Below are 27285 nucleotides of genomic sequence, written 5' to 3' on the forward strand. Positions count from 1 at the left end.
TTCTGGTTAAAAATAATAATTTAAAAAAAATCAATTTGTCTATTGTAACAGATCGTGGACCCATGTACACATGCCCAGGCCATATTAGAAAGGACAGAACCCCGGGTATAAGACCCCGCATTCATGACCTGTGATGAGCCAGCGTATTAGAGTACTGTTGCCGCGCTGTCCCACTGTGCAAAACGAACACTCCTGTTTACTACAAATCGTCTGTTGACCTGGAATTGAAAGCATATCCTGCTCTGAAAAGTGAGGACGATAACTGTGGTTCAAAGCTGGTAGAAGGGGTAGCACGCTGTACGACCAGTCCCTTAAAATGGTCCAGTAAACAGCCACTACTAACAATTTAGCATTTGTAAATAAGAAACGATCCTTCCTCCAGCTGGATGAGCTGAAGGGAGACGCTCTGCAGTCGTACCAAGAACAACCTCCGAGTTTTTTTTGCTGTTGGTTTATTGTTTTCTTTCTCTCTTTTTTGAAGTGCTCTGCTTTTGCAGGAAGACTTTAGCGTTGTGAGAACAAGACTGGAGCTATTTTTGATTCGACTTCGAGGCGGCAGCTTAAGTTTGTGGCGCTGCTAAGAGCACGTTCGAGTTTTGATGCTAGTGTAAACCCATTTATCTGTCTGGACCATCAAAGCGCTGAAGTGTGACAGAGTGACTGTTTGGATTCCAGGAGAGCGATGAGAAGAGCGTTCGGATACTCAGGCTCGCTGAAGATAGCGCTTCAGTTTTAGGCTCCCCTTCGTCTCTTTTTTTTTTTTTTTTTTTTTAAATCCGTGTGGGCTATTGCAGATCCGTTTGGTTGGCGATCTGGACACATTCAGTACCAGATTTACTCCTCACCCCCTTAAACGATTAAACAAGCCGGGAGCAGACCCTCGCTGTCCCACAGTAACGGATTCCTTTTTGGACTGAGGCAGTTGAATGGATTTTCCGGTACACTGCTAAAATTGGTTAAAACGAACTGTTCGAGATTCAAATAATTTTTCGGTACCAGCTTACTCGTAAATGCTCCACTTTGATCGTTGATAAAGGAATATATCTGTTTGGCGATATTCAAAGGCAAAGTGCTCTTGATTTTGTTTCCTGATTATTTATTGTGATATTTGAATACGCTGGTGGAGAAAATGAACGTGTATCTCGTGTGCCTTTTCCTTACTTTGGATATAGCCACCGTGGCTTTCAGTCTGTCTACGTGCAGTACGCTGGACATGGATCAATTCAAGAAAAAACGCATCGAAGCCATCCGAGGGCAGATCCTGAGTAAGCTGAAACTCGCAGCCCCCCCAGAGGACTTCCCCGAACCCGAGGAGGTGTCCCGGGACATCGTCTCTATCTATAACAGCACCCGGGACTTACTGCAAGAAAAAGCGAACGAACGGGCGGCGACTTGCGAACGGCAGCGGAGCGAGGAGGAGTACTACGCCAAAGAGGTGCATAAGATCGACATGCAGCGCTTCTACCCGTCAGAGAGTAAGTCTGTGTGCCCGCACTGATGCCATTTCAGGCCAAAAGGCACAACTTCGAATAACGCTGCTACGCGTGTTTGTGATTCTTTTGGAAAATCCTCTCCATCACGCTGTGCTGGGAGAGTGTAAGGAAAACCAGGTAGTGCTAATATTAAAAATAAGCTACACTTTTTATATATCGGTCGCTTCTACTCTTCACGAGGCTGTGTGTTGCCTTGTAACTTTACCATTACACACTTAGTCTCACTGGTGTCAAGCCAGCCTCCAATTCGAGACTTGCAGTCAAGCCAGCCTCCAGTTTGTTTTACGTTCCCTGTGTATTCAAAGTATTACGGGAATGGATGTGGAAACCGGATTTCGAAATAAAAGCCAACTTCGAGTGAATTAACAGATATGTTAAGAACATAATAACATATAATTTAGGCTTTTTTTTTTTACAAACTCTAATGTTAGATCTATATGACACAGCCTTGTACCCTAATTGTGCCCTGTCACTATCAAGGCCATCTTATTTTGGATTTCAAAGTAAAAGCCCTGTGAATCTTCATTTTTGAACTACTCTTTCAATGACTTAATAATGCTCTTAAAAGCAAAAGTCGTATTTCCAAATACTATTTGAACTTTATATCAACACTTTCCAACCACAGTCTTTTTCACAGTGATACCATATCAATATCAAGTCAGTCTGATTTTGCCTTTCATAGTAAAGGCCCTTTGAAATTGCTGATATTTGACTTAATCTTTTAACGATTCAAAATGCTCTAAAATGGAAAATTCCTGTTTCCACAGGGTAAGTCCACTCCAGATCAACAGTATACAGCCCCACAGTGATACCATATTAATATCAAGTCATTCTGATTATGCCTTCCAAAATAAAAGACTTTTTAAATTGTCCACAATTGACCTACCTTTCAGTGATTTCAAAATGCTCTAAAATGGAAATTTCCTGTTTCCATAGGGTAATTCCACTCCAGATCAACAGTATACAGCCCCACAGTGATACCATATCAATATCAAGTCATTCTGATTATGCCTTCCAAAATAAAAGACTTTTTAAATTGTCCACAATTGACCTACCTTTCAGTGATTTCAAAATGCTCTAAAATGGAAATTTCCTGTTTCCATAGGGTAATTCCACTCCAGATCAACAGTATACAGCCCCACAGTGATACCATATCAATATCAAGTCATTCTGATTATGCCTTCCAAAATAAATGCCCTTTCAAATTGAGCATATACGACCTACTTTTTTAACGATTTCAAAATGTTCTTAAACAGAATTTTGCTGTTTCCACAGGATAATTTCACTTTAGGTCAACAGTATACAACCTCACGATGTTACCATATCAATATCAAGTCATTCTGATTTTGCTTTCAAAAATAAAAGCATTTTCAAACTGCCCATTTCTGACTTGATCCTGGAACAATTTCAAAATGCTCTAAAATGGAAAATTCCTGTTTCCACAGGGTAATTCCACTTTAGATCAACAGTATACAGCCCCACAGTGATAACATATCAATATCAAGTCATTCTGATTATGCCTTCCAAAGTAAAAGCCTTTTCAAATTGTCCACAATTGACCTACCTTTCAGTGATTTCAAAATGCTCTAAAATGGAAAATTCCTGTTTCCACAGGGTAATTCCACTCCAGATCAACAGTATACAGCCCCACAGTGATAACATATCAATATCAAGTCATTCTCATTATGCCTTCCAAAGTAAAAGCCTTTTCAAATTGTCCACAATTGACCTACCTTTCAGTGATTTCAAAATGCTCTAAAATGGAAAATTCCTGTTTCCACAGGGTAATTCCACTCCAGATCAACAGTATACAGCCCCACAGTGATAACATATCAATATCAAGTCATTCTCATTATGCCTTCCAAAGTAAAAGCCTTTTCAAATTGTCCACAATTGACCTACCTTTCAGTGATTTCAAAATGCTCTAAAATGGAAAATTCCTGTTTCCACAGGGTAATTCCACTCCAGATCAACAGTATACAACCCCACAGTGATACCATATCAATATCAAGTCATTCTGATTATGCCTTCCAAAATAAAAGACTTTTCAAATTGCCAAGATACGACCTACTCTTTTAAAGATTTCAAAATGCTCTAAAAGTGAAAATTGCTGTTTCCACAGGATAATTTCACTTTAGGTCAACAGTATACAACCTCACGATGTTACCATATCAATTTCAAGTAATTCTGATTATGCCTTCCAAAATAATGGCCTGTTGAAAATGCCCATAATTTACCTAACTTTCAGTGATTTCAGAATGCTCTAAAAAGGAAGATTTCAGTTTCCACAGGGTAATTCCACTTTAGATCAACAGTATACAACCTCACGATGTTACCATGTCAATTTCAAGTCAGTCTGATTTTGTTTTTCAAAATAAAAGCTTTTTCAGCTTCCTTTTACATCATCTTTATGATTCAATTCTGTTATAATCAATTGAGTCTGATTTTGCTTTTCAAAATGAAAACCCAATATGTGTTGAAACAGCAATTTTCATTTTTAAAACATTTTGAAATAATTGAAAGAGTATATCACATATGGACAAATTCGACGGGCCATTAATTTGAAAGGCGAAATCAGACCACCATGAAATTTACATGGTTTTACTGTCGGGTTGGATACTGTTGATCTAATCGTTAAAAGAGTAGGTCGTCTACAGGCAATAAAAAATACTTTTATTTTGGAAGGCAAAATCAGAGTGACTTGATCTTAACATCGTATCTCTGTGGGGTTGTATACTGTTGAACTAAAGTGGAATTGTCCTGTTGAAACATGAATTTTTCATTTAAGAGCATTTTGAAATCGTTAAAAGAGTAGGTCGTATATCGGCAATTTGAAAAGTCTTTTATTTTGGAAGGCAACATCAGACTGATTTGATATTGATATGGTATCACTGTGGGGTTGGATACTATTGATCTAAAGTGGAATTATGCTGTGGAAACAGCAATTTTCCATCTTAGAGCATTTTGAATTCGCTCCAAGAGTAAGTCATATATGGGCAAATTGAAAAAGCTTTTATTTTGAAAAGCAAAATCAGACTGACTTGAAATTGACATGGTAACATCGTGAGGTTGTATACTGTTGATCTAAAGTGGAATTACCCTGTGGAAACTGAAATCTTCCTTTTTAGAGCATTCTGAAATCACTGAAAGTTAGGTAAATTATGGGCATTTTCAACAGGCCATTATTTTGGAAGGCATAATCAGAATTACTCGAAATTGATATGGTATCACTGTGGGGCTGTATACTGTTGATCTGGAGTGGAATTACCCTGTGGAAACAGGAATTTTCCATTTTAGAGCATTTTGAAATTGTTCCAGGATCAAGTCAGATATGGGCAGTTTGAAAATGCTTTTATTTTTTAAAGCAAAATCAGAATGTCTTGATATTGATATGGTAACATCGTGAGGTTGTATACTGTTGATCTGGAGTGGAATTAACTTGTGGAAACAGGAAATTTCCATTTTAGAGCATTTTGAAATCACTGAAAGGTAGGTCAATTATGGACAATTTAAAAAGTCTTTTATTTTGGAAGGCATAATCAGAATGACTTGATATTGATATGGTATCACTGTGGGGCTGTATACTGTTGATCTAAGGTGGAATTACCCTGTGGAAACACGAATTTTGCATTTTAGATCATTTTGAATCGTTAAAAGATTAAGTCAAATATCAGCAATTTCAAAGGGACATTACTATGAAAGGCAAAATCAGACTGACTTGATATTGATATGGTATCACTGTGAAAAAGACTGTGGTTGGAAAGTGTTGATATAAAGTTCAAATAGTATTTGGAAATACGACTTTTGCTTTTAAGAGCATTATTAAGTCATTGAAAGAGTAGTTCAAAAATGAAGATTCACAGGGCTTTTACTTTGAAATCCAAAATAAGATGGCCTTGATAGTGACAGGGCACAATTGGGGTACAAGGCTGTGTCATATAGATCTAACATTAGAGTTTGTTAAAAAAAAAAAAGAAAAAAAAAGCCTAAATTATATGTTATTATGTTCTTAACATATCTGTTAATTCACTCGAAGTTGGCTTTTATTTTGAAATCCGGTTTCCACATCCATTCCCGTAATACTTTGAATACACAGGGAACGTAAAACAAACTGGAGGCTGGCTTGACGGCAAGTCTCGAATTGGAGGCTGGCTTGACACAAGTTTAGTCTCTCACTCGAACGACAGCGTCAAGTGTGAGCTTTATTGTTTGCCCGAGTAACATGATACCAAGTCAGCTGGCCACAATACATTTGTGAGCTTGAACTTGTGGCACAAAAACAAGCAAATTACTGGACTTCTTGTTCGCTTCATCATGTCGCTAATTGAACTTGATATGTTTTGCTTCCTGATGTACATATTGCACATGCAAGTTTATTTTCCTTCCTCCTTCCTTTATCTTAGGGCTAAAACTGTAATTTGAGACAAATAATTAACTAAATATATGACCAGATTCTCTCAGGATTTCATGATAGATTAGTGATAATTGATTAGTCTGTTAACTTATTAATTTGGCATTTACCATCCAGGTGGAATGTTACCCGCATTACTCTGACCACTACAGTTTATATTCAGTCACACACACGAATGATTTAGTCAAGTAGGGTAACAAAAACATACTTTGTATGTTAAACTTATTATTGACAGGATTATCAAGGTAACAACTTCCCAGGAGATTTTCCCATAAATATAAATTGTCAGTGCTAATGACTAGTTGAAAAAAAATAACATTTATGCGTTCAAGTTTAATTGTACAAATGGAGTAACACAGTAGTGCTGTGGATAGCACTGTCACCTTCAGTGGTGGGATTGTTAAAACCCTTTTATGTAAGAAACAGCATCTGCTACTGTCCCCACTTGCTGGACACGAATGGCCCAAAAATTTTGTTGTGCTTGCTGCTGCGTTCTACCTGTACATAATTTCTTTAAACCCATTTTATGTGTACTAGAGATGGACCGATCCGATATTACGTATCGGTATCGGTCCGATACTGACCTAAATTACTGGATCGGATATCGGAGAAAAATAAAAAAAATGTAATCCGATCCATTAAATATCACGAAAGCACCTCACAAAACTTGCAACACGCCGTAACTCACCTCAGAACGTTAGCACGTCGGAGCAGTATGCATCACGTGATAGAGCGGCTGTGGCATGCGGGACCTGTCGGTGGTCTGGATAGCATTTGGAGCTTCGCTAGCAACCCGGCATTTCATCTCCGACAAAGTTATCCCAAGAGAAGTAAAGCAAGTGTGTAAGTCCATCTCTGAATGTTTGTAAAGCATTCCTGCGTTAAGCTTAACAAGCGACTGACTCTCCTGCTGCTACTTCAATCATGAAACTGGTTAACGATCAGCTGATCGGCTTTTCTGTCGCGAGTCAGTGTCTCTAGTTTGCTTTTGGCCCACTTTGCACCAGAAAGAGGAAACCAGCGGCTGAACAACAGCAGCACGTTTAAGCTTGATCAGCTATTGTTAGAATGTATTTAATATTACTTTCTACTCCAGGATCTTTTTCTACGTAGCTGACGCTGGTAACTGTGCAGGGGCGGATCTAGCAAAGTTTAGCCAGGGGGGCCGATAGGGCATTAACAGGGAAAAGGGGGCACAAAGACATACTTTTCTTTCTTATTCTCATTTAAAATGTCTAGCTTTTAATAAATAATTATCTGACACCCAAAGTTTTAATTTGATGTAAAATGAATAGAAGTCAATTACTGTATATAGTAACTATTAAGTCTAATATATATACCCTAGTAAGCTATAGTACTTTTTCCTTTGGGAAGGTACCATCTGTGCAGTCTGCAATTTTGTTGAAGAAAGATGTTGAATCTATTTAATATTTCTTGAAAAATAATTGATTTCTGTGCATTTTTTTTCACACTGCATCAAATTAAGGTTGATTACGTCGATTAAGCATCATGAGGTGGAGCGTGAGGGGTGGTTCCCTATTTTTTATTTATTTATTTTTGTTGTTGCTGGGAGTTGGAACCCTATTAGTTAGGTTGCTTAATATTTATGCTAAGTACTCTTTAAAATACCAGAATAGGGAGGATGGTGTAGGTGTAGGCCTCATTGTTTGACAAACAGAAAGAGCAACTACACAGCACACTAACCATACACACCAAACATGCCAAATGTCACAAATCTTTGGGTTCTCTGAGTTCTTGGCTAGCTTAGCATTAGCATGCTGTCTGTTCATTTTGTTTGCATAAGCCGAGGTTGTATTAGCAGCATAATGCAGTTGTTTCTGCCCTGGATGCTGTTTTCACTTTACCATCATGCTTATGGCCTTATGTAGTAGTAGTAATAATAATAATAATAATAATAATAATAATAATAATAATAATAATAATGATAATACATTTTATTTGAAAGCGCCTTTCAGAACACACAAAGACACTGTATACAGCAGAATAATAAAAACAAGCATAAAAGCAAGCAGTTTACACAATCATAAGAGCATAAAATATAAAACAAATTTAAAATAGCAGAGTGGTGAGGTTATGTGGGATAAGCTATTTTGAACAAGTGAGTTTTGAGTCTAGACTTAAAAAGAGAGAAGGAAGTGATATTTCTTATGTCAGGAGGTAGGGAATTCCAGAGTCGAGGAGCAGAGCAGCTGAAAGCCCTGCTCTCCATGGTGGCAAGACAGGGAAAAGGGAAAGAGAGAGTGCGAGAGAAGAAGAAGATCTAAGACCCCGAGATGGAATGGTGATCTGAACCAAATCAGAGAGATATGGAGGAGAGAAACGATGAATAGCCATAAATGTATACAAAAGTATTTTAAAATTGATGCGATATTTGACCGGGAGACAATGAGCTGTGGGACAGCGGTGATGTGGTAATTAGAAGGGGTCCTGGTGATAATACGGGCAGCAGAGTTCTGGACACGTTGGAGCTTGTGCATGGATTTTTGAGTAAGACCAACAAGAAGTGAATTGCAGTAATCAATCCAAGAAGTAACACGGCTGTGAACAAGAATGGCAGTGGCACGTGGAGTAAGAAAAGGACGGAGACAATTAATGTTGCGCAATTCAAAATATGCAAACCGAGTGACATTATTAATGTGTGAATTAAAAGATAGAGTACTGTTGAGGATGACACCCAAACTTCACAGAAGAAGAAACGGAGACCGGCGAGTTATTGATAGTAATAGAGAAACTGTTGGTTCTGGATAATGTTGATTGCCCAGAACCAAATAAAAATAGAAATTAAAAGTAATGTCCATGACTCTGCTCTAGATCACTCCACCATTTACTAGGGGTGCAACAATACTCGTATCGATATTGAACCTTTCGATACAGTGCTTTCGGTTCGGTACGCATATGTATTGAACAATACAAAATTTTTTATTTATTTTAGCAACTTTTCTTCTGACGATGCTGTCTGTGTTGAGCAATGACTGTATAAAAGACGGACGACGCGACACCGCCTCCTCCCATAGTGCAAAAATGAAGCCAAAATATCCCGCTTGTGGAGGCTGCCATCTTGCAAATTTGGAGCCAGAGTCTGCGCAGTAGTGACTTGAGGTGGAGTGACTGTGTAACGCTCCCGCCCACACACCCGCTGGACGTGACCGCAAACACGCCCCCCTACACTTTTTACGTAGCCCGGCGGCTCGAGTTTTTTTGCTGGTTTACCGCGACTGACGACTCGTTTAATTAAGGTAAATACAACCATGTCACTGTTATATAAAAAAAAAAAAGACACACAGCTTTTCATCTTATAGTTCTAAAATCACCCTGTTATTAATTTTTGCTAGATTAGCCGCTAGCATACGCACTGTGTTGGAGGCTTGTTGCTAGCTAGTTAGGATGCTACACACCTGTTACTCTAATAGTCTGTATTATTGAAGGATTCAGCACTTCTTATGTTTTTTTTATTAATCCATTTTTAGACAGCGATAAGCTCAGCTGCACACTCTCCCGAGGCCCAGAGTTACTGTTAATATCAAAAATGTAATGCTGTCCTTTGAGATATTAACATAAGACTGTTAGTGTAATGGATCTAAAACGGTTTAAATCTTCAGAGCCGTCTACATCCTGGTAACATGGAAACTTTAAAAACATCAGCAGAACGTTTCAGTAGTGTAGTCTAATTTGTTCATTTCATTTAATAATAGAGTCCATATCAACAGCTACATTCACCCTGGAGAGAAACTAGTGAGGGAGACCATCAGGACCAAGCTGGGTTTCCTGGGTCCAGAGGTTTGGAGAAACTTCTTCCCTTTTTTTCATGACAGCTGTCCTGTGCCAGAAGTTCTGTTAACCCACTGAGAGAGGCTTCATTTAAGAAACACCAGGAACACTGAAGCTCATCGCATTGATCAAGCAGGACTCATGATCTTCACCAGCAGCTCCCTCACAGGGAAATCTTCAGCACTCCTCCGTAGGCCTGCCCTGGGAGATGGATAAACCCAGCATTTCATGAACACTGTGATGGAGACCTTTGGTTTGTGTAATGTTGTAAATACTCCCCAGAGGCTCCGGACTTTTACATAAAGATATTATATTCAGTCCTGTAGAAAGTTATATATTTAAAAATATATGATCCTCTCTGGTTACTCTGGTATGAATAACTCTGCAACTGCAGCTGCAGTTTTCACTACAGCACATACAAGGGAGTGCAGAATTATTAGGCAAATGAGTATTTTGTCCACATCATCCTCTTCATGCATGTTGTCTTACTCCAAGCTGTATAGGCTCGAAAGCCTACTACCAATTAAGCATATTAGGTGATGTGCATCTCTGTAATGAGAAGGGGTGTGGTCTAATGACATCAACACCCTATATCAGGTGTGCATAATTATTAGGCAACGTCCTTTCCTTTGGCAAAATGGGTCAAAAGAAGGACTTGACAGGCTCAGAAAAGTCAAAAATAGTGAGATATCTTGCAGAGGGATGCAGCAGTCTCAAAATTGCAAAGCTTCTGAAGCGTGATCATCGAACAATCAAGCGTTTCATTCAAAATAGTCAACAGGGTCGCAAGAAGCGTGTGGAAAAACCAAGGCGCAAAATAACTGCCCATGAACTGAGAAAAGTCAAGCGTGCAGCTGCTAAGATGCCACTTGCCACCAGTTTGGCCATATTTCAGAGCTGCAACATCACTGGAGTGCCCAAAAGCACAAGGTGTGCAATACTCAGAGACATGGGCAAGGTAAGAAAGGCTGAAAGACGACCACCACTGAACAAGACACACAAGCTGAAACGTCAAGACTGGGCCAAGAAATATCTCAAGACTGGTTTTTCTAAGGTTTTATGGACTGATGAAATGAGAGTGAGTCTTGATGGGCCAGATGGATGGGCCCGTGGCTGGATTGGTAAAGGGCAGAGAGCTCCAGTCCGACTCAGACGCCAGCAAGGTGGAGGTGGAGTACTGGTTTGGGCTGGTATCATCAAAGATGAGTTTGTGGGGCCTTTTCGGGTTGGGGATGGAGTCAAGCTCAACTCCCAGTCCTACTGCCAGTTTCTGGAAGACACCTTCTTCAAGCAGTGGTATAGGAACAAGTCTGCATCCTTCAAGAAAAAACATGATTTTCATGCAGGACAATGCTCCATCACACGTGTCCAAGTACTCCACAGCGTGGCTGGCAAGAAAGGGTATAAAAGAAGAAAAACTAATGACATGGCCACCTTGTTCACCTGATCTGGACCCCATTGAGAACCTGTGGTCCATCATCAAATGTGAGATTTACAAGGAGGGAAAACAGTACACCTCTCTGAACAGTGTCTGGGAGGCTGTGGTTGCTGCTGCACGCAATGTTGATGGTGAACCGATCAAAACACTGACAGAATCCATGGATGGCAGGCTTTTGAGTGTCCTTGCAAAGAAAGGTGGCTATATTGGTCGCTGATTTTTGTTTTGTTTTTGAATGTCAGAAATGTATATTTGTGAATGTGGAGATGTTATATTGGTTTCACTGGTAAAAATAAATAATTGAAATGGGTATATATTTGGGTTTTTTTAAGTTGCCTAATAATTATGCACAGTAATAGTCACCTGCACACACAGATATCCCCCTAAAATAGCTAAAACTAAAAACTACTTCCAAAAACATTCAGCTTTGATATTAATGAGTTTTTTGGGTTCATTGAGAACATGGTTGTTGTTCAATAATAAAATTATTCCTCAAAAATACAACTTGCCTAATAATTCTGCACTCCCTGTATGGTACTTTAACCTTTGTACTGTTTTCATCAGTTAATTTTGCAGTTAACATGTGAACATGTTGGATGATCTGTCTGCTGTCACTGGGTGGTGCTGAGGTCTGAATGTGAGGGCAGCTCCTGTAATCACAAAGAGAACAGAATCATCAAACTCAAATCTAAATTTTATCCCTCAAAATTGAAATAAAGCTGATCCTTCTGTCCTCACACACTCAGGATCTGAAGTTCTTCTCTTACATTCTTTTCAGTATTACAGTACACTACAGTACTTTAATCCATAGTTCCTGATTAATGAGGAGTTACTGAAGTACAAGCTTTTAAAAAAATGTTACTGTCTTTACAGATGTGGCAAGAGACTGAAAATCTACTGTTGTTTGCACATATTTAATATTCAGCTCTGCACAGGAGCTGAAGCAGAGTGCAGCCTGTTGCTTTTACAGTATAATACTTGTAATAAAAGTTTCTCTTGATTTCTTTAGTCAGGGTAAATTCATTCACCTGCACAGATTAGCTAAACGAACCTCAGTGCTCATTTTAGCTAGTGAGGTCTTGCTAAGGACGGTAGTTACGGATTAGCTTACAAACACGTTTAACTTACCGAAAAAGTGCAGCGGGGCCTCGGGTCCTTCTGTCGGGTAGTCCAGTTTACTGAAGAACACCTCAGGCTGTCAGTTTAAAACAGTCGGTCATGTTTTCGTAATGTAAATGCTGGTCCTCCTCTCAGAGCCTACGCTCTATCTGCTATTCCCGAACAGAGATACGCAAGTTTCTCCGTGACTGCAGCTGCCAGTCAAAGCTGTTATGATGACGTTTCACCCCAATTTAACATCACCGCGGTAGGAATTAGAATCAAACTTATGTGAGAGGAGACCCCTTGGACATAAATCAGCGTGATGAGAACTATTGAAAACAAAAGAAAGAATCTTTGGAAAAAAAATTTCTGAGGAGAATTAATTAATTTTAGTCTGACCCCAATCCCATCGCTAACATGGAGGAGACGGGGTTTATGACCTATACTGCAGCCAGACACCAGGGGGCGATAGAGATGTTTTGGCTTCATTTTTGGGAGCTGTCGCGTCGTCCATCTTTTATACAGTCATTGGTGTTGAGCGCTGTCACTACCCGATTCGTACCAGAAACCCGATCGGTACCCCGCATGTGCGAAAGGTGTCTACTTCCGGTCGTAGCGTTTTACGATAGTTATGGGTCATGCACACACATGCACCGTTATACAAAGATGAAGAGGAAACTTTTTCTGGCTTGTTCCATTTCAGAAGCTGAAAAAGGTTCATGTCCTCATATCCTTAAAAACAAAAACTGTGTTTCATCTTATATTTTTTAATTGGTTGTCCCACAAGAGCGGTGGCAAGCCCCACAATCTAGTAAAGCAAGAGTAAACTCATAAAACAAATTTCCCACGTGTGGGACTAATAAAGGTTATCTTATCTTATTTTCTAAAATAATACTTTTTGATCCCTAGAGTAGAGTTACAGATACTAGGAGAATCAATGCCAAGGTTTGCCATTATGCCATGATGTTGTGACCCAACACCTTTTGGCTATTTTTCTTAAATACTAACCCACATGTATTTTCTAAATTCTATCAACTTTGTAGTTTTGCTTTCCCTACAGTATCCAATACTGACAGACCACAAAGTGAATTGTAATATTTGGTAAAACAAGCAACTTTCTACAAGTAATACAAATTGGCTAGTAGGCATAATGGAAATGTAAGGAATTACTAGCAGTGTGCTCCACATACTTTTTTGTACTACATTTTTGTTAAGTCATGGTCTAGCATGCAGGACGTGAATGCTATTGCTATTTGAACTGCTCAGCCACGGTGGCCAGCATTGCAAAACAGAAGGGAGAGAAAAGGGGAGATTGAGTGAGAGAGTTAAGAATACTACATTTTCCTCCAACAATGCATTGTTTACAGCAATGGCACCAGTCTGGTGTAAGATGATGGTTTTTGCAGAAGTGCTGGGGAAATGGGGGGGAAGATGTTTGATGCTCAGGCTGAGCCTGGGCTGCGGAGCATTTCTCATGCTACATGGGAGTTGGAGCTTTGTTTTTGGCTGTGTCTCAAGTATGGCCTAATTTATTGAGCCAATATTTGTCTGCCATGCTGTGATGTGTGTGTATACTGCCTTCTAGTAACTTGTTGCTATACAATACCAAACCCTTTTTCCTTTTAGTGTTTTTGCTGCACACTTTAATTTCTTGCTACAGGGCTCGCAAAATCGCTAGCCCGACGTCCCGGAGCTAGCGATATCTCCGGTCGGGCGACCAAAATCTGTCTCAGCCCCGCCCGTTGGGTTATCATATAGCCCGACGGGCTATATGACAGCTTTTCTTATGTTGGTATGGACATTTGTACAGTTAATGATGTAATAGAGGTGCATCAACAACTTTACATTGACAACCTACAACCGGTTCAGTTACAAGCAGCATGGGCTGTACAGGGGGATGCTTCCTTAAGTGAAACAGAACGGGAGCAATTCAGGTCAAAAATAGGACAGATTTTGTGGGTTGCCAAACAAACGAGGCCAGATGTTATGTTTGACATATACAGCCTGGCATCTAATATTAAAGATGCAACTGTGCAGTCCATTCATGATGTGAACAAAGTTATCCGTAAACTTAAGGCAGAGAAAGTGACTCTTAAGTTTCAGCACTTGGGTAACAGTGAGGATTTGGCATTGGTTGTTTTCAGTGTCGCATCATTTGGCAACCTTCCTGATGGCGGTACTCAAGCAGGGGCATTAATTGCCCTTATGGGTAAAGGAGGAAAGTTTTGTCCTCTCTTTTGACAGTCTAAAAAAATCAGGCGTGTGGTCAGAAGTACACTGGCAGGAGAAACTCTTGCCATGTCAGATGGAATAGACAGTGCAGTCTTCCAGGCAACACTTTTTTCTGAGCTTACAACTGATAACACTAGTCTGAATGCTCTTCTGTTGATCTGTGTGACTGACAATCATTCCTTGTTTGATGCACTCAAGTCCACTAAGCAGGTTACAGAGAAGAGACAGAGGCTAGAAATGAGCAGCAAAAAGAGCTCATACAAGCCAAGGAAATCAGACTGTTGGTCAGATTCCAAATCCCAACTTGCTGATTGTCTGACAAAAAAGGGAGTTTCACCTTTAACCCTCCTAAAAGCACTAGACGAAGGACTCTGGATACTGTGATCCTTTGTTTACTAAGTTTTCTTTGCATTAAAATGCACTATTGTTTATTTTGTGCAGTGATAGTATGCTTTAAGTAAAGTACATTGAAATGTTTTCTGAATGTTCAACAATGTTGACAATTTTTTTGTTTACATATATATTTATGCAAATGTTTTAAAGAGGTGTTTATATTTTTATTTTAAAAAAGAAAGAGGGAGATTGTTAACTTGTTATTTTCTGTTATATCGCGAGAGTACTGTTGCCCGCGAGGAGTTGTTGTTTTGTGTACGTGGTGTATGATGGCATAAAGAATAAAGCGCTTGGAGTGAGACTACGACGTGTCTTTTGACTTTACAATCTGTATGTCAAATCATGGGCGAGATACTAACATGAAGTTTCTCTCTGATACGTCTATTGGAGTTTGAATGTTAAAGCACTTAAGCATGGAAAAGAGTCCTTGTGTGAATGAGATAAGTATAAAGTACTTTGAGCGCTCAAGTAGAATAGAAAAGAGCTATATAAGAACCAGTGGAAAACCTAGTTCATGCGTTTATTACTTCTGGCCTGGACTATTGTATGTCACTATTATAAGGATGTCTTAAAAACATTTAATCCAAAATGTTGCAGCCAGAGTATATCTTTGGTTCCTCGTTTCAAGGACATTGAAGTGCCTCCCCAAGAGTGTAAACATTTATCCACTCTCTCTGTCAGAGTTTTTTGTTAACATGAATGTTCAAGATGTTCAATAAACATGTTAAGTGCATATATTTTCCCTTTTTTCTCCAGTCTGTTTGCTCATGCAAAATGAAATGTGATTAATATAGAATAAAAATGAATGATATTTAATCGTGATTAATCAAAATTAATCCACAGTAACCCTGTGATGAATCTGATTAAACATTTTAACTGTTTGACAGCACTAATATATATTATATATTTGTGTGTACTTTTTTTTTTTTTAAAGTTGTATTTCACAGGAGAGAACCTGTGCTAAAAGATTAAAGAAAACTATTCAAATTCTCTTTGAATTTAAGCATACATTCTTTGTGTTTATTCTGCATTTACTTCCTTATATTGCATAAATGTCAGTTACAAGCTTAAATATAAAGTTAAAAAAAATGTAACTGCAACCATGCTCTTGATCAAGTAATTGTGATTAATTACAGAAAATTGTGAGATTAATTAGTTTTTATTTTTTTATTTTTTCAAATCTATTGACAGCACTAGTTTTTAGAATTAATGAATCAATATAGCATTATTCAAACTAAAATCGATTTAAATCAGGAAATTCACTTTATAAAGCCAAGAGTTGGAACACCTCTAGGAATTAGTAGCACCAACTTTCAATAGATTAATATAAGATATGATGGGTCCTGATTATTCAAGACCTTGTATGCAAGGAGAAGGATTTTAAACTAATTCTGGATTTAACAGGGAGCTAATGAAGAAAAGCCAGGATAGGAGAAATATGCTTTCTCTAGTCTGTCAGTCTGTCTAGTCTGTCAGTATTCTTGCTGCTACATTTTGGATGAACCAAAGCCTTTTCAGGATATTTTTGTGGCAGCCTCATAATAATGAATTACAGTAGTCCAGCCTAGAAATAATAAATGTATAAACTAGTTTTTCAGCATCCCTGAGACAGGATGTTTCTAATTTTAGAGATATTGCAAAAATGGAAGAAAGTGTTCCTAGGCATTTGTTTAATATGCGCATTGTAGGAAAAAAAACAATTTCAAGATTCCTCATTGTTACTGGAGGTTATAATGCCAACCAAAGTAAGCATCTGGTTAGATGCCATACTCCTAAGAGATCTTTTATGCCTAAGTTTAATACAATAATCTCAGTTTTATCTGAATTCAGAAACAGAAAATTAGAGGTCATCAAGGTCGTTCCCACTAAACATGGGATGTGTCAGATAGATACGTGGATCATTTCTATATTGGGCCCGTTGCTCCATGACCAATTCTGGACATAAGTTTTCTAAACTAAGCCCACAATTTGGACATCCAACCATGACCCAACCTGGTTGTCAATATGATGTTCAATTTAAGATATGTCTGAAAAAATCTGATTTCCTGGCTGCTTGGGACGATCTGCGTGTTTGGGCGTGCTCTCTGCAATATCAAATGTGGAGCTACCCAGTGTGGTAGTTCCACACTGAGTAGCTTGTGAATAAGGTAGTAACCAAAAGAAAGAAACCACATGAAAATTGTTCTGCTGAGGAAATATGTTTTAATTTTGTACTGATCTCTGTGTAGAAATGTGACAAAAAACTGCAACATCTCAGTTAAGGTTGGTTTCAGTAAAATATGAGTATTACTATAGAGGAACAGAAAGGGACTTAAACATGCAAGGTGAGGACTCAGTGAAGAGTTACAGGGCAGGGTCGAATTTTTGGACTATGTTCAAAGCATTGCACCATCTGCCTGGGACTATTATGCACTAGTTCTGAAAACATTTCCCACTCTCATTCCCAATAAATAAAACACCTCAAATGTCACAAGCCCCATATACTCTTGGAACCAAAACTTTTGTAGGTTTAACACTAAACAGAAAAATAGTACATTTAACACTAATCTTCATAAATCATATTTATGTGATTTAAATACTCTTCCCCCCAAATTTTGTGCCATGAAAGGGACACTCCTTATGGAAAAAGCCCAGCCACAAAATATATCTGTCCATGCTTTTCAGCTACTCTTTACTGTTTTTCTATTCTCTATTCTATTCTATTCTCTTCTGAGTTGTACCAAGAATCTGGTCTTCTCTGATTCAATGCTTGTTTTTTCAAAGGGACCAACAGTATTGAGTGTCATACACAGTGAGGCTGCAGCACTGTCAACAAGATAGCTGACTTGTGTGGGAATTGTAGGTAGGTGTCCTCTACTGTAATGGTACATGAAATGCAAGTAAACAATAGGTTCATGACTTTCTTAGATGTGGTTACAGCACTTTTGATATCAATTGTAATAACATTTCTCAAAAAGTAACATAGTCCACATATAAATACTAACATTTAAAAAAATGGTAGGAGCAAAGAAGATTTGAAGAAGTACTATTAAATGTTTATTTTCTGTATGCCAGAAAGGTGTAATTAAAATAATGAATGGGTTTATTTATATTTGAGAGAAGTCAGTTGACTTTATTAATAAATTAAATGTTTTAATGAAGCTGCCCTTGTCAACATCTTTATCAATAGCCACACACTGTAATGACTGTAGTAGGCTTTGTGTTGGTTCACCTGATTTGAGGAAACTTGACACAACACAGGGGTGTTCAGCTTGGTGCAACACCATGTCTTTTTAGTTCTTTTTGTATTTCCCTTTGCATTTTCAGCTGGTTATTTGCTTACTATACTATTGTTCTCAAAGACAGGGGGAGGCATAATTAAGCAACTGGCCACAGCTGCAATAACCAGCCTCACTTCATTTACGTGTGAATTATATTTCTGCATCAGATCTACGTCATAACTTAAGCCATAACTGGGAGTCCCATTTTAACCCTTCGCCACAAGCTTCTACGTAGCCTGGTGTGCAACTCTTGAGAAATGTAACTACATGTCAGTTTGATGCATACCACAACAATTGGAATGTAACGTTGCAGTATAGGGATTAAAAGGCGATTCTGGTTACCATCTAAGTTTGGATGTAGATTTCCTGAGAAGTCTAAATCAAGCATTTAGGCCAGGGAGCCATCTGGCCTAGCCTACTGCTACCCCTAGTGCCACAAGTGGGAGAAAAAAAATCTGTGGCCGATTTTCTCTAACCAGTCTAGAGGGAAGACCCACCCCGAAGTCAGCATCAACCTAGCATCACCACTGAGTGCAGCACAGACACTACATGTCCCTATCTGTTGTGAGCCCACCACTAAGCATTGTCCCACCAAGTTATCCTGCCTAATCCATTAATCTTGAAAGATTAGGGGTGGACAAGGTGATAGCTCTTGTTAGTAAGAGCAAAGGAACCTGCCATAGCACCCACTATTCCCTTGGCCACTGGTATGCCTTGGCTGTGTCTTTGATTAATACAATGGAAGACTGCTGCCCCTCCCTTTCTGCTTGTGTTTAGAAGATAATGACAAAGTATGTGTAATTTGTGGGCGCAGTTGTAAATGGTACATGCACTAACATTCATACAGCACTTTTCTTGTCTGGTAACCACTGAAAGCACCCCTTACAACACTTTATCAGATGCAAACTAACACTAATTGGTGGTGACAATTTTGTAATGTCTTGCTGAAGAACTCCTCAAGCAGGCTTGACTAGTAGGGGATTGGACCATTGAACTTCAGTCCCACAACCCTCTCAGGCTGTGATGTCTTTCCTTAATTGTAGTTTCATTTTAGTAGTTGGAATTGACTGCCTCAGTCCAAAGCAAGCGTTCCATTAGCAGTCATTAAGTATCCAATCCTTATTCACACAATTCCTTTACATTTTTTTGCAGATGTTATTTCTCCTACACTCTTCAGCCCTTACTTCCGGCGGCTGACTTTTGATGTGTCCTCTATGGAGAAGAATGCCTCCAACTTGGTGAAGGCAGAGCTCAGGATCTTCCGTCTTCAAAACCCTGGGGCCCGAGTGTCTGAGCAACGAATTGAGCTCTATCAGGTACAAACACTTTTGTCTGGAGTAACATTCATTATGCCATATTTCCTAAATATGAGTTGCTTTGTGTTTTATAAAGACTAGGAAGGATTGCTTAATATAATTTTAAAATGCAAAGATTTTTTACATTGCAAAAAAATATATTCTGATTTTTGTAGGTTCTTTTTCATAAACTTTGAAGATTCTTAATGATTAGTATAATGAGATTATCAGAATGGGAGCCCTGTGGAATTGTATAACTAACTTTTGTGTGTGGAAGGCTCATCATTTAAATTTTAAAAATTAATTAATCCAATAAATATGACTCAAATCACTGTAGTATAGTTTTTATTCTCAGTTGTTCCAGTGCAATTCAATTTTGCGATTACTGGTGTCAAAAGCAACAATGATCCAGCAGGACATGCATAGAGACAGTCCATTGTCTGGCGCCATTAGGAGATTGTTAGTAACTGACTGGACATCCGTTTTTGTGCTAACTGAAACTTTTCAAACAATTGATTCCTTTCACAGACACAGGGATTTTAAAGGACTTTATCAGTAAAAGGAATGTTGGTTGTAGGTCTAAAGCACTCAATTACACTCAACAAAAATATAAACGCAACTTCTGTTTTTGCTGCAATTTTTCATGAGCTGAACTTAAAGATCTGAAACATTTTCGACATACACAAAGGACCCATTACTATCAAATATTGTTCAGAAATCTGTCTAAATCCGTGTAAGTGAGAACTTCTCGTTTGCTGAAATAATCCATCCCACCTCACAGATGTGGCATGTCAAGGTGCTGATTAGAAAGCATGAATATGGCACAGGTGTGCCTTAGACTGCCGCAAATCAAAGGCCACTCTGAAATATGCAGTTTGATCACACAGCACAATGCTACAGATGTCGCAGCTTTTGAGGGAGTGTGCAATTGGCATGCTGACTGCAGGAATGTCTACCAGAACTGTTGTTTGTGAAATGAATGTTCATTTCTCTGCCATAAGCCATCTTCAAAGGCGTTTCAGAGAATTTGGCAGTATATCCAACCGGCCTCACAATCGCAGACCACACCAGCCCAGGACCTCCACATCCAGCATGATCACGTCAACGTTGTGGATTGAGTGGCCCATGATGGCGGTGGGGTTATGGACAATGAACACAAGTGCATTTTATTGTTGGCATTTTGAATGCACAGAGATACCTTATTGAGATCCTGAGGACCATTGTTGTGCCATTTATCCATGATCATAACCTCATGTTACAGCATGATAATGCACAGCCCCATATTGCAAGGATCTGTACACAATTCCTTGGAAGCTGAAAACATCCCAGTTCTTTCATGGCCAGCATACTCCCCAGACTGTTTGGGACGCTCAGCTCAGCATATATGACAGCATGTTCCAGTTCCTGCCAATATTCAGCAACTTTGTACAAGTATTGAAGAGGAGTTCACCAACATTCCACAGCCCACAATCAACAACCTGATCAACTCTATGCCCACTGCACACCATTTTCCTTACTGTGTGAGGCACCATTGTGAGAGAAATGGTGGCCACACCAGATACTGACTGGTTTTGCGACATCTGTAGCATTGTGCTGTGTTATCAAACTGCATATATCAGAGTGACCTAAGGCGCACCTGTGCAATATTCATGCTACCTAATCAGCACCTTGACATGCCACACCTGTAAGGTGGGATGGATTATCTGGGCAAACGAGAAGTTCTCACTAACACAGATTTAGACAGATTTGTGCACAATATTTGATAGTAATGGGTCCTTTGTGTATGTAGAAAATGTTTCAGATCTTTAAGTTCTGCTCATGAAAAATTGGAGCAAAAACAAAAGTGTTGCGTTCACATTTTTGTTCAGTGAAAATACTTGATTACAGAAGGTCTAAAAGCCTGTGGTGTGCAGCCTGCTATATGACCCTACTACCGTATTTTTCGGACCATAAGGCGCACCGAATTATAAGGCGCACTGTCGATAAACGGGTCTGTTTTCATACATAAGGTGCACCAGATTATAAGGCGCATTAAACGAAACAAAACAGTCAGGTAAGCCAAACTTTACTCAACTTATTCTTCTTGCTTCCTCCACTTCTGTACCATTGATTCATTAATGTTGAATTCTCTCACAGCTGCTCTATTCCCATGTTGTTACAGTATATTAATGACTAACGTTGTGTTGTGAATGGATTATCTCAGTTTTCTCCTGACTGAAGTTTGGTCCGTTTAAAGCATCCTGCCATGTGATTGCATTTGTCCCTAACCTTCTGGAACCCCCCCATTAACTTTTATCAAGTGGAAAAAAGTTAGCATTCATCTTGAAGCTTCACTGTGTTCGTTATGATGTGTCGCTAGTGATCACGTAGCATTATATACCAGCTAGTCCAACCCTACAAAAGTCACTGCTGTTAAGTTTTCTGTCGGAAGCAATAGCAGAGCTGTAGGTTTTAATTTTTTCAGAAATCTTTCTGTCAGAACATGGTATATCATGTTTAGGTCGAAACTAGCGAGCTAACTTCCTGCTAACTTCTAACTCTATTAAATTTAATCAATTCTGTTGTCATGGATGCCTGGATGTTTAACTTAATTCTTACACCTGGTAAAGCAGCAACACTGATCATTCTATTAAAGATGGGGTGGCTGTAGCTCAGGTTGCAGAGCAGGTCAGCCACTAATCAGAAGGTCGGTGGTTCGATCCCAGGCTGCCTCCTGACTGCATGCCAAATATCCTTGGGCAAGATACTAACCCCATGTTTGCCTACTGGTGGTGGTCAGAGGGCCCGGTGGCGCCAGTGTCCGGCAGCCTCGCCTCTGTCAGTGCGCCCCAGGGTAGCTGTGGCTACAATGTAGCTTGCCATCACCAGTGTGTGAATGACTGAATGTAGTGTGTAGCGCTTTGGGGTCCTTAGGGACTAGAAAAGCGCTATACAAATGCAGGCCATTTACCATTTAAAGATGAAAGAATTTAGACAGTTTTTAACTCTCAGTGATGCCGCAGTGACTTTGGGACCTAGAGCGGACAGAGTTTTGAACCCAGATTACTCAAGGCTCCTGACTACAGTAGCTGTAATGCCTCAACAATCCATCAAGCGGTGCGGCTTCATGGCTTACCAAAGTCATACTAAAGCATTTTTGACAGATTTTTGCGCCGTGTACCACATAAAATTGGTTCGACGTCCGTAAGCACAACCAGAATTCATACATAAGGCGCACCGCAATATAAGGCGCACTGTGGATTTTTAAGAAAATTAAAGGATTTTAAGTCCGCCTTAGTGCGGAAAATACTGTAAATATTGAATTGTTTTAGACATGCTAAATAAATGTTGATGATTTCGATCAAGTGACAGTTAAAGCTAGTTTAGTGAGGGAGTCAATAGGACAAAGGTGGTAAATAGATTCGGTCATATATAGCATTTATCTACTGTCATAGATCTTACGGTTGCCTCTTGTTGTTGTACTAGATGAAAGAATGGAAATGTTTATTAATCATGAATAATAATAATAATAATGATAATAATAATAATATATAGGTTTTTTATCATAAAGACATCCATGCTAGGTAACATTTTTCTAAATTAGTGGAAGACCAATTTCTTTTTAGCTTCTTTCACATTTACTGTTGTCTCGTATAAGGTGTATATTAACAGTCAAGAGCAAATTATATAATCTTTAAAAGTTTGTAAAAAAAATCACATCATGAAAACTTTGCCAAGTATTTTTTCTCTGTTTACTTTTTGTATTGTTAGTCTGTAAAGTTTCTCACTCAAGTCTTAACAGGAGACCAGAGCAAAAAACTAAACTGTGGCTTATAGACACTCAAAACCCTGTACGCATTTCCTGACATTGTCTCTTACAGTATCTGCAGGTATCTGAAAATGTCTCTCCCTGGTAACTTGTGTATCCCTTGTAACTGATTGAAAGAGGCAAAGATACCCTCCCAGTACAGATTACTGATTGTGCAAAACTGATTGTGCACCTGTTTCCAAAGTCTAAATGTATTTTCTAGAAAAGATGGATTGCCTACAGTGGGTGTGATAGAAGATAAAGACTTCAAATTAAAGTATAGTTTAGTAGCCGTCATACATCGACTTATCAATGGGCAGGGAAGACAGCAGTAAAGCTCCTATACAATAAGGCTGAGAAGCTCCAGCTGCAACCACGTGAGGGGACTGCTGTTGTCAGCTAAGCAGAATGTCATGAATTTTATATGCGAAGCCCAGTAATAGAACAGGAAATTTGGAAGCACTAACCCTCACTCTATTTTAGACTTGAAAAGATGTTTCCTAGCAAATTCTATGTGTTTTATTGCTCCACGAAAAAGGTAAGATGAGTGAATTCAGGTTTTTAAAAAATGATTTAGGAAGGAACATGGGGAGATTTTATAATAAGTACAACCACTTGGGCAAAATTATCATCTTTATAGCATAAACTCTACCAATGAGTAATATAGGGAGCATGTTCCAGAACTGTATACTTGACTGAAGCTCAGATATTAAAGGAGAGAAGTTAGGTTTTAATAGAGAGGAACAGCTGAGTACCCAGATAAGTGAGCTTCTCATAAACTCTGTCTATACCATGCTGGATGGGAGGTTTTGTAGCCAAGATGGGTTACTCACATGTATAGGGATTAGTTTACTTTTATTCAGATTCATCCTATATCCAGAGAAGGACCCAAATAACTTAATTTTGACAAATACAGCAGGAATAGTCTTTTCTGGCTGGGTGATGTATAATAACACATTATCCATGTAGAGTGAGATTTTATTAGTAGTTGTGTCAATATTATAACCAAAAACGTTGTAATTGGATCTTTACATATGCTTTCAGCAAGGGGGCTCTATTACTAAGGCAAATATCAATGGAGGGAAGGGGTCTCCCTTAGCACTAAAACCTTAGAAAAGTGCTTGTGTGAATGGGTGTAATTGAGTGAACAAACGAGTTGTATAAAGTGCTTTGAGTGCTCAGAGTAGAAAAGCGCTACATAAGAACCATTCCATTCACCATTTACAGAGTAAACCAGAGCCAATTACTCTGTCTTATCACCTTCACTGATGCATCCAACATCCAACTGCAGAGTCTGCAGAAAACTCCTGAAGATGGCAGGTCACTGTGCAGCTGCTGAAGTCTTATGGTGTAGAGGATGAAGAGAAAAGGGGAGTGGATGGTCCCTTGTGTTGAACATGCACATATTTTGGCCTTACTGTCAGGTATTCAAACAATCCAGGACACAAGGGGCATCCAGCTGCATCACTGTCAGCTTATCACCCAAGAGGGTCGGCCTGACGGTATTGAATGCAGGCCTGTAATCCTGAGGGCGACTTAATTTATGCTTCAATCTTAAATATGGTCAACATAACTCAATTAATGGGCTATGTACCAAAGGCATTTAAGCTGGTAGTAATTAAACCACCAATATACAGTACCAGGCCAATCTCCAACCTTCCTTTTATCTAAACAATTCTTAAATGAGTAGTTGTAAAACAGATGCCTGATGATCTGCAGAAGGAGGGTTTATTTAAAGAGTTTCAGAGCTCATGAAAGTACAGAAACACCTTTAATGAAATTTACAAAGAGATGTTCATATGACTTCTAACAGTGGACTCATCTTTGTGCTTGTCCTACAAGACCTTAGTGCAGCATTTGATACCGCTGACCATAATATTTTTGTCATGGTCCTGGGCCGTGTTGGCCCAGTATTCTTAGTTCTCTTGTATTTTTGTATTCAGTTCCCTGTTTAGGTTCTGTTTCCTGAGTTACCCTGTTATGTTGTTCCCTGTGTGCTTTCCCTTTGTGACTCTCACCCCCTGTGTGCCCCTCTATGTATTCATGAGCCCTTGTCCCCTTTCGTGTTTTATTCCATGTTTTCCCCAGCCCGTTATGTCTGTGTTTTCCCCGTGCTCTCTCCTCCTGTCTGAACCTCTGTACTTCCTGTTTGACTCTGCCTGTCTCCCGTCAGTGTTATGTTCACCCCGCCCTGTCTCGTTATGGTTATCTGTGTCAGCTGTGTTCCCCGTGTGTTCCCACTTTCCTCGTTAACCCTCTGTGTATTTCTGTCTGCGTCTCCCTCTGTTCGGCGTCGCGTTCTCCCTCATGTTGTGTGGATCTTCCTGTGTCTACCTGCGAGTGTTAGTTTACTTTTCCCCAGTTTAGTTTTGTATTTCCTGTGTTCTGCCGTGCCAGCATTAAAGCTGTGTTTCTCGAGTTCATCCCCGTGTCTGTGAGTTTTGCATTTGGGTCCTCCTCCTGCTTGCCACACAGCGATCCATGACAATTTTATTATAACAATTAGAGCATGCTGTAGGATTTAACAGTAATGTTCTGCAGTGGTTTCTTCATACACTAAGGTTAATTATGGAGTTCCACAAGGTTCTGTGTTTGCACTAATTCTGTTTACATTATAGGTGCTTCAGTTAGGCAGTATCAAAAACATAGCATTTTCACTGCTATGCAGATGATGCCCACCATATATATTCATGCTGCCAAATTACACACATGTACAGCCTGATGCAGGGGTGTCAAACGTACAGCATGTGGGCCAAAACCAGCCTGCTGGATGAATTTTGAAATATAAAAACAAAAAATCATAAAAGACAGGAACTCAGAATTTGTAACAAAATGCCATTCCTAAATCGTCCACACGGATGTTAGTCAGAAGAGAGGGGAGCACTGTGTTAGTCAAAGGGGAGGAGCGCAATGTTTTAACTAGAAAAATTTGTATACCCTGCGAAAATGCTGTGTGGATGCCTCAACGCTGAAGATGTCTGCTGAAAAAGAGGTGAATCAGCATAATTTCTACTGAAAAGAGGTTTTTGCTGAAAACAGCTGAAAAAACTGGAATTTGTGCTGAAAATGGGTGAAGAAGCTAAAATCTGTGTTGAAAAGAGTTAAAAAAGTTCAACTATGAACTGAAAGTATTGTTGCCAAAAGCGGGATTTGAACCCGGGCCTCCTGCCAAAAACAACCGAGAGAGCACAGACTTTACGCCTGTGGGTCCACCTCCCCTGCAGCGGCACTGCAGACCACGCCCTGCCACACACATCAAACACGTAAAATAAATATTTATGCACTTTTGCATTTACTTTTTATTTTTTGTTATTTTTACACAGTGTTCTGAATGATTAACAATGGTCTACAGCCAATCTTGTGTATTATTGGTTGTAAGATTCAGATAACTATTTAATAAAAGGTAAATATTTTATATGAGAGCAAGAAAGAAAAGTATATCTTTGTGTCCCCCTTTCCCTGTTAATGCCCTACCTGGTCCCCTGGCAAAGGCTTTGCTAGATCCGCCCCTTCACAGTTACCAGCTGTCAGCTACTTAGAAAAGGATCCTGGTGTTATTTGTCTCTCAGAAACAGTTTATAACTTCCCTTCAACTCATTCATGTCACCTAAAAGGTAAACCTGTTTCTCCATCACCTGTTCAGCTCTGATGATTCAGTAAGGACATCTCCTGGTTTCGACCAGCCCTTTTTTACAGCTGTGGCTCCAGCAAACATCAGCTGATACTAGAAATTAAAATCAAATGAATTCTAACAACAGCTGATCAAGCTTAAACGTGCTGCTGTTGTTTAGCGCAATAAACAAACGAGAGAAAAGCCGATCATTGATCAGTTTCATGATTGAAGTTTCAACAGGCGAGAGAATGACAGGGGAGGCTGTCATAAAGTTCAACATCAGTAACTTAGCGCGCACACAGCTGTATAGAAACTCCGTCATGCTAGCTAGCAGTAAGTGATTGTAAAAAGTCAGCACAACGAAAATAAACTACACCTAAACTCGGTTTATATCTGACCCAAATAGAGTGCAGTTCATAAGTTCTTACCTGAAATTCAGTTAACCTGACGCGCCGACCAGCAGCCGCCTGCTT

General features: G+C 39.3%; 1 protein-coding gene across 1 annotated transcript in view; it reads left to right on the top strand.

Moving 5' to 3' along the window:
* The first annotated feature begins 259 nt into the window (after positions 1-259).
* The window catches only part of tgfb2 (transforming growth factor, beta 2), a 41147-nt gene continuing 14121 nt past the window's right edge, over positions 260-27285 (top strand). The window contains exons 1-2 of the mRNA XM_085472915.1: positions 260-1475; positions 19270-19433. Of these exons, the coding sequence (XP_085329041.1) occupies positions 1130-1475; positions 19270-19433 (510 nt within the window). The 5' untranslated portion in view covers positions 260-1129. The remainder of the gene's footprint in view (positions 1476-19269; positions 19434-27285) is intronic.

Source organism: Copadichromis virginalis, linkage group LG11, assembly GCF_057382275.1.
Source record: "Copadichromis virginalis isolate Kocher_CV1m ecotype Utaka linkage group LG11, C_Virginalis_male_GT1.1, whole genome shotgun sequence".
Classification (NCBI taxonomy): domain Eukaryota; kingdom Metazoa; phylum Chordata; class Actinopteri; order Cichliformes; family Cichlidae; genus Copadichromis; species Copadichromis virginalis.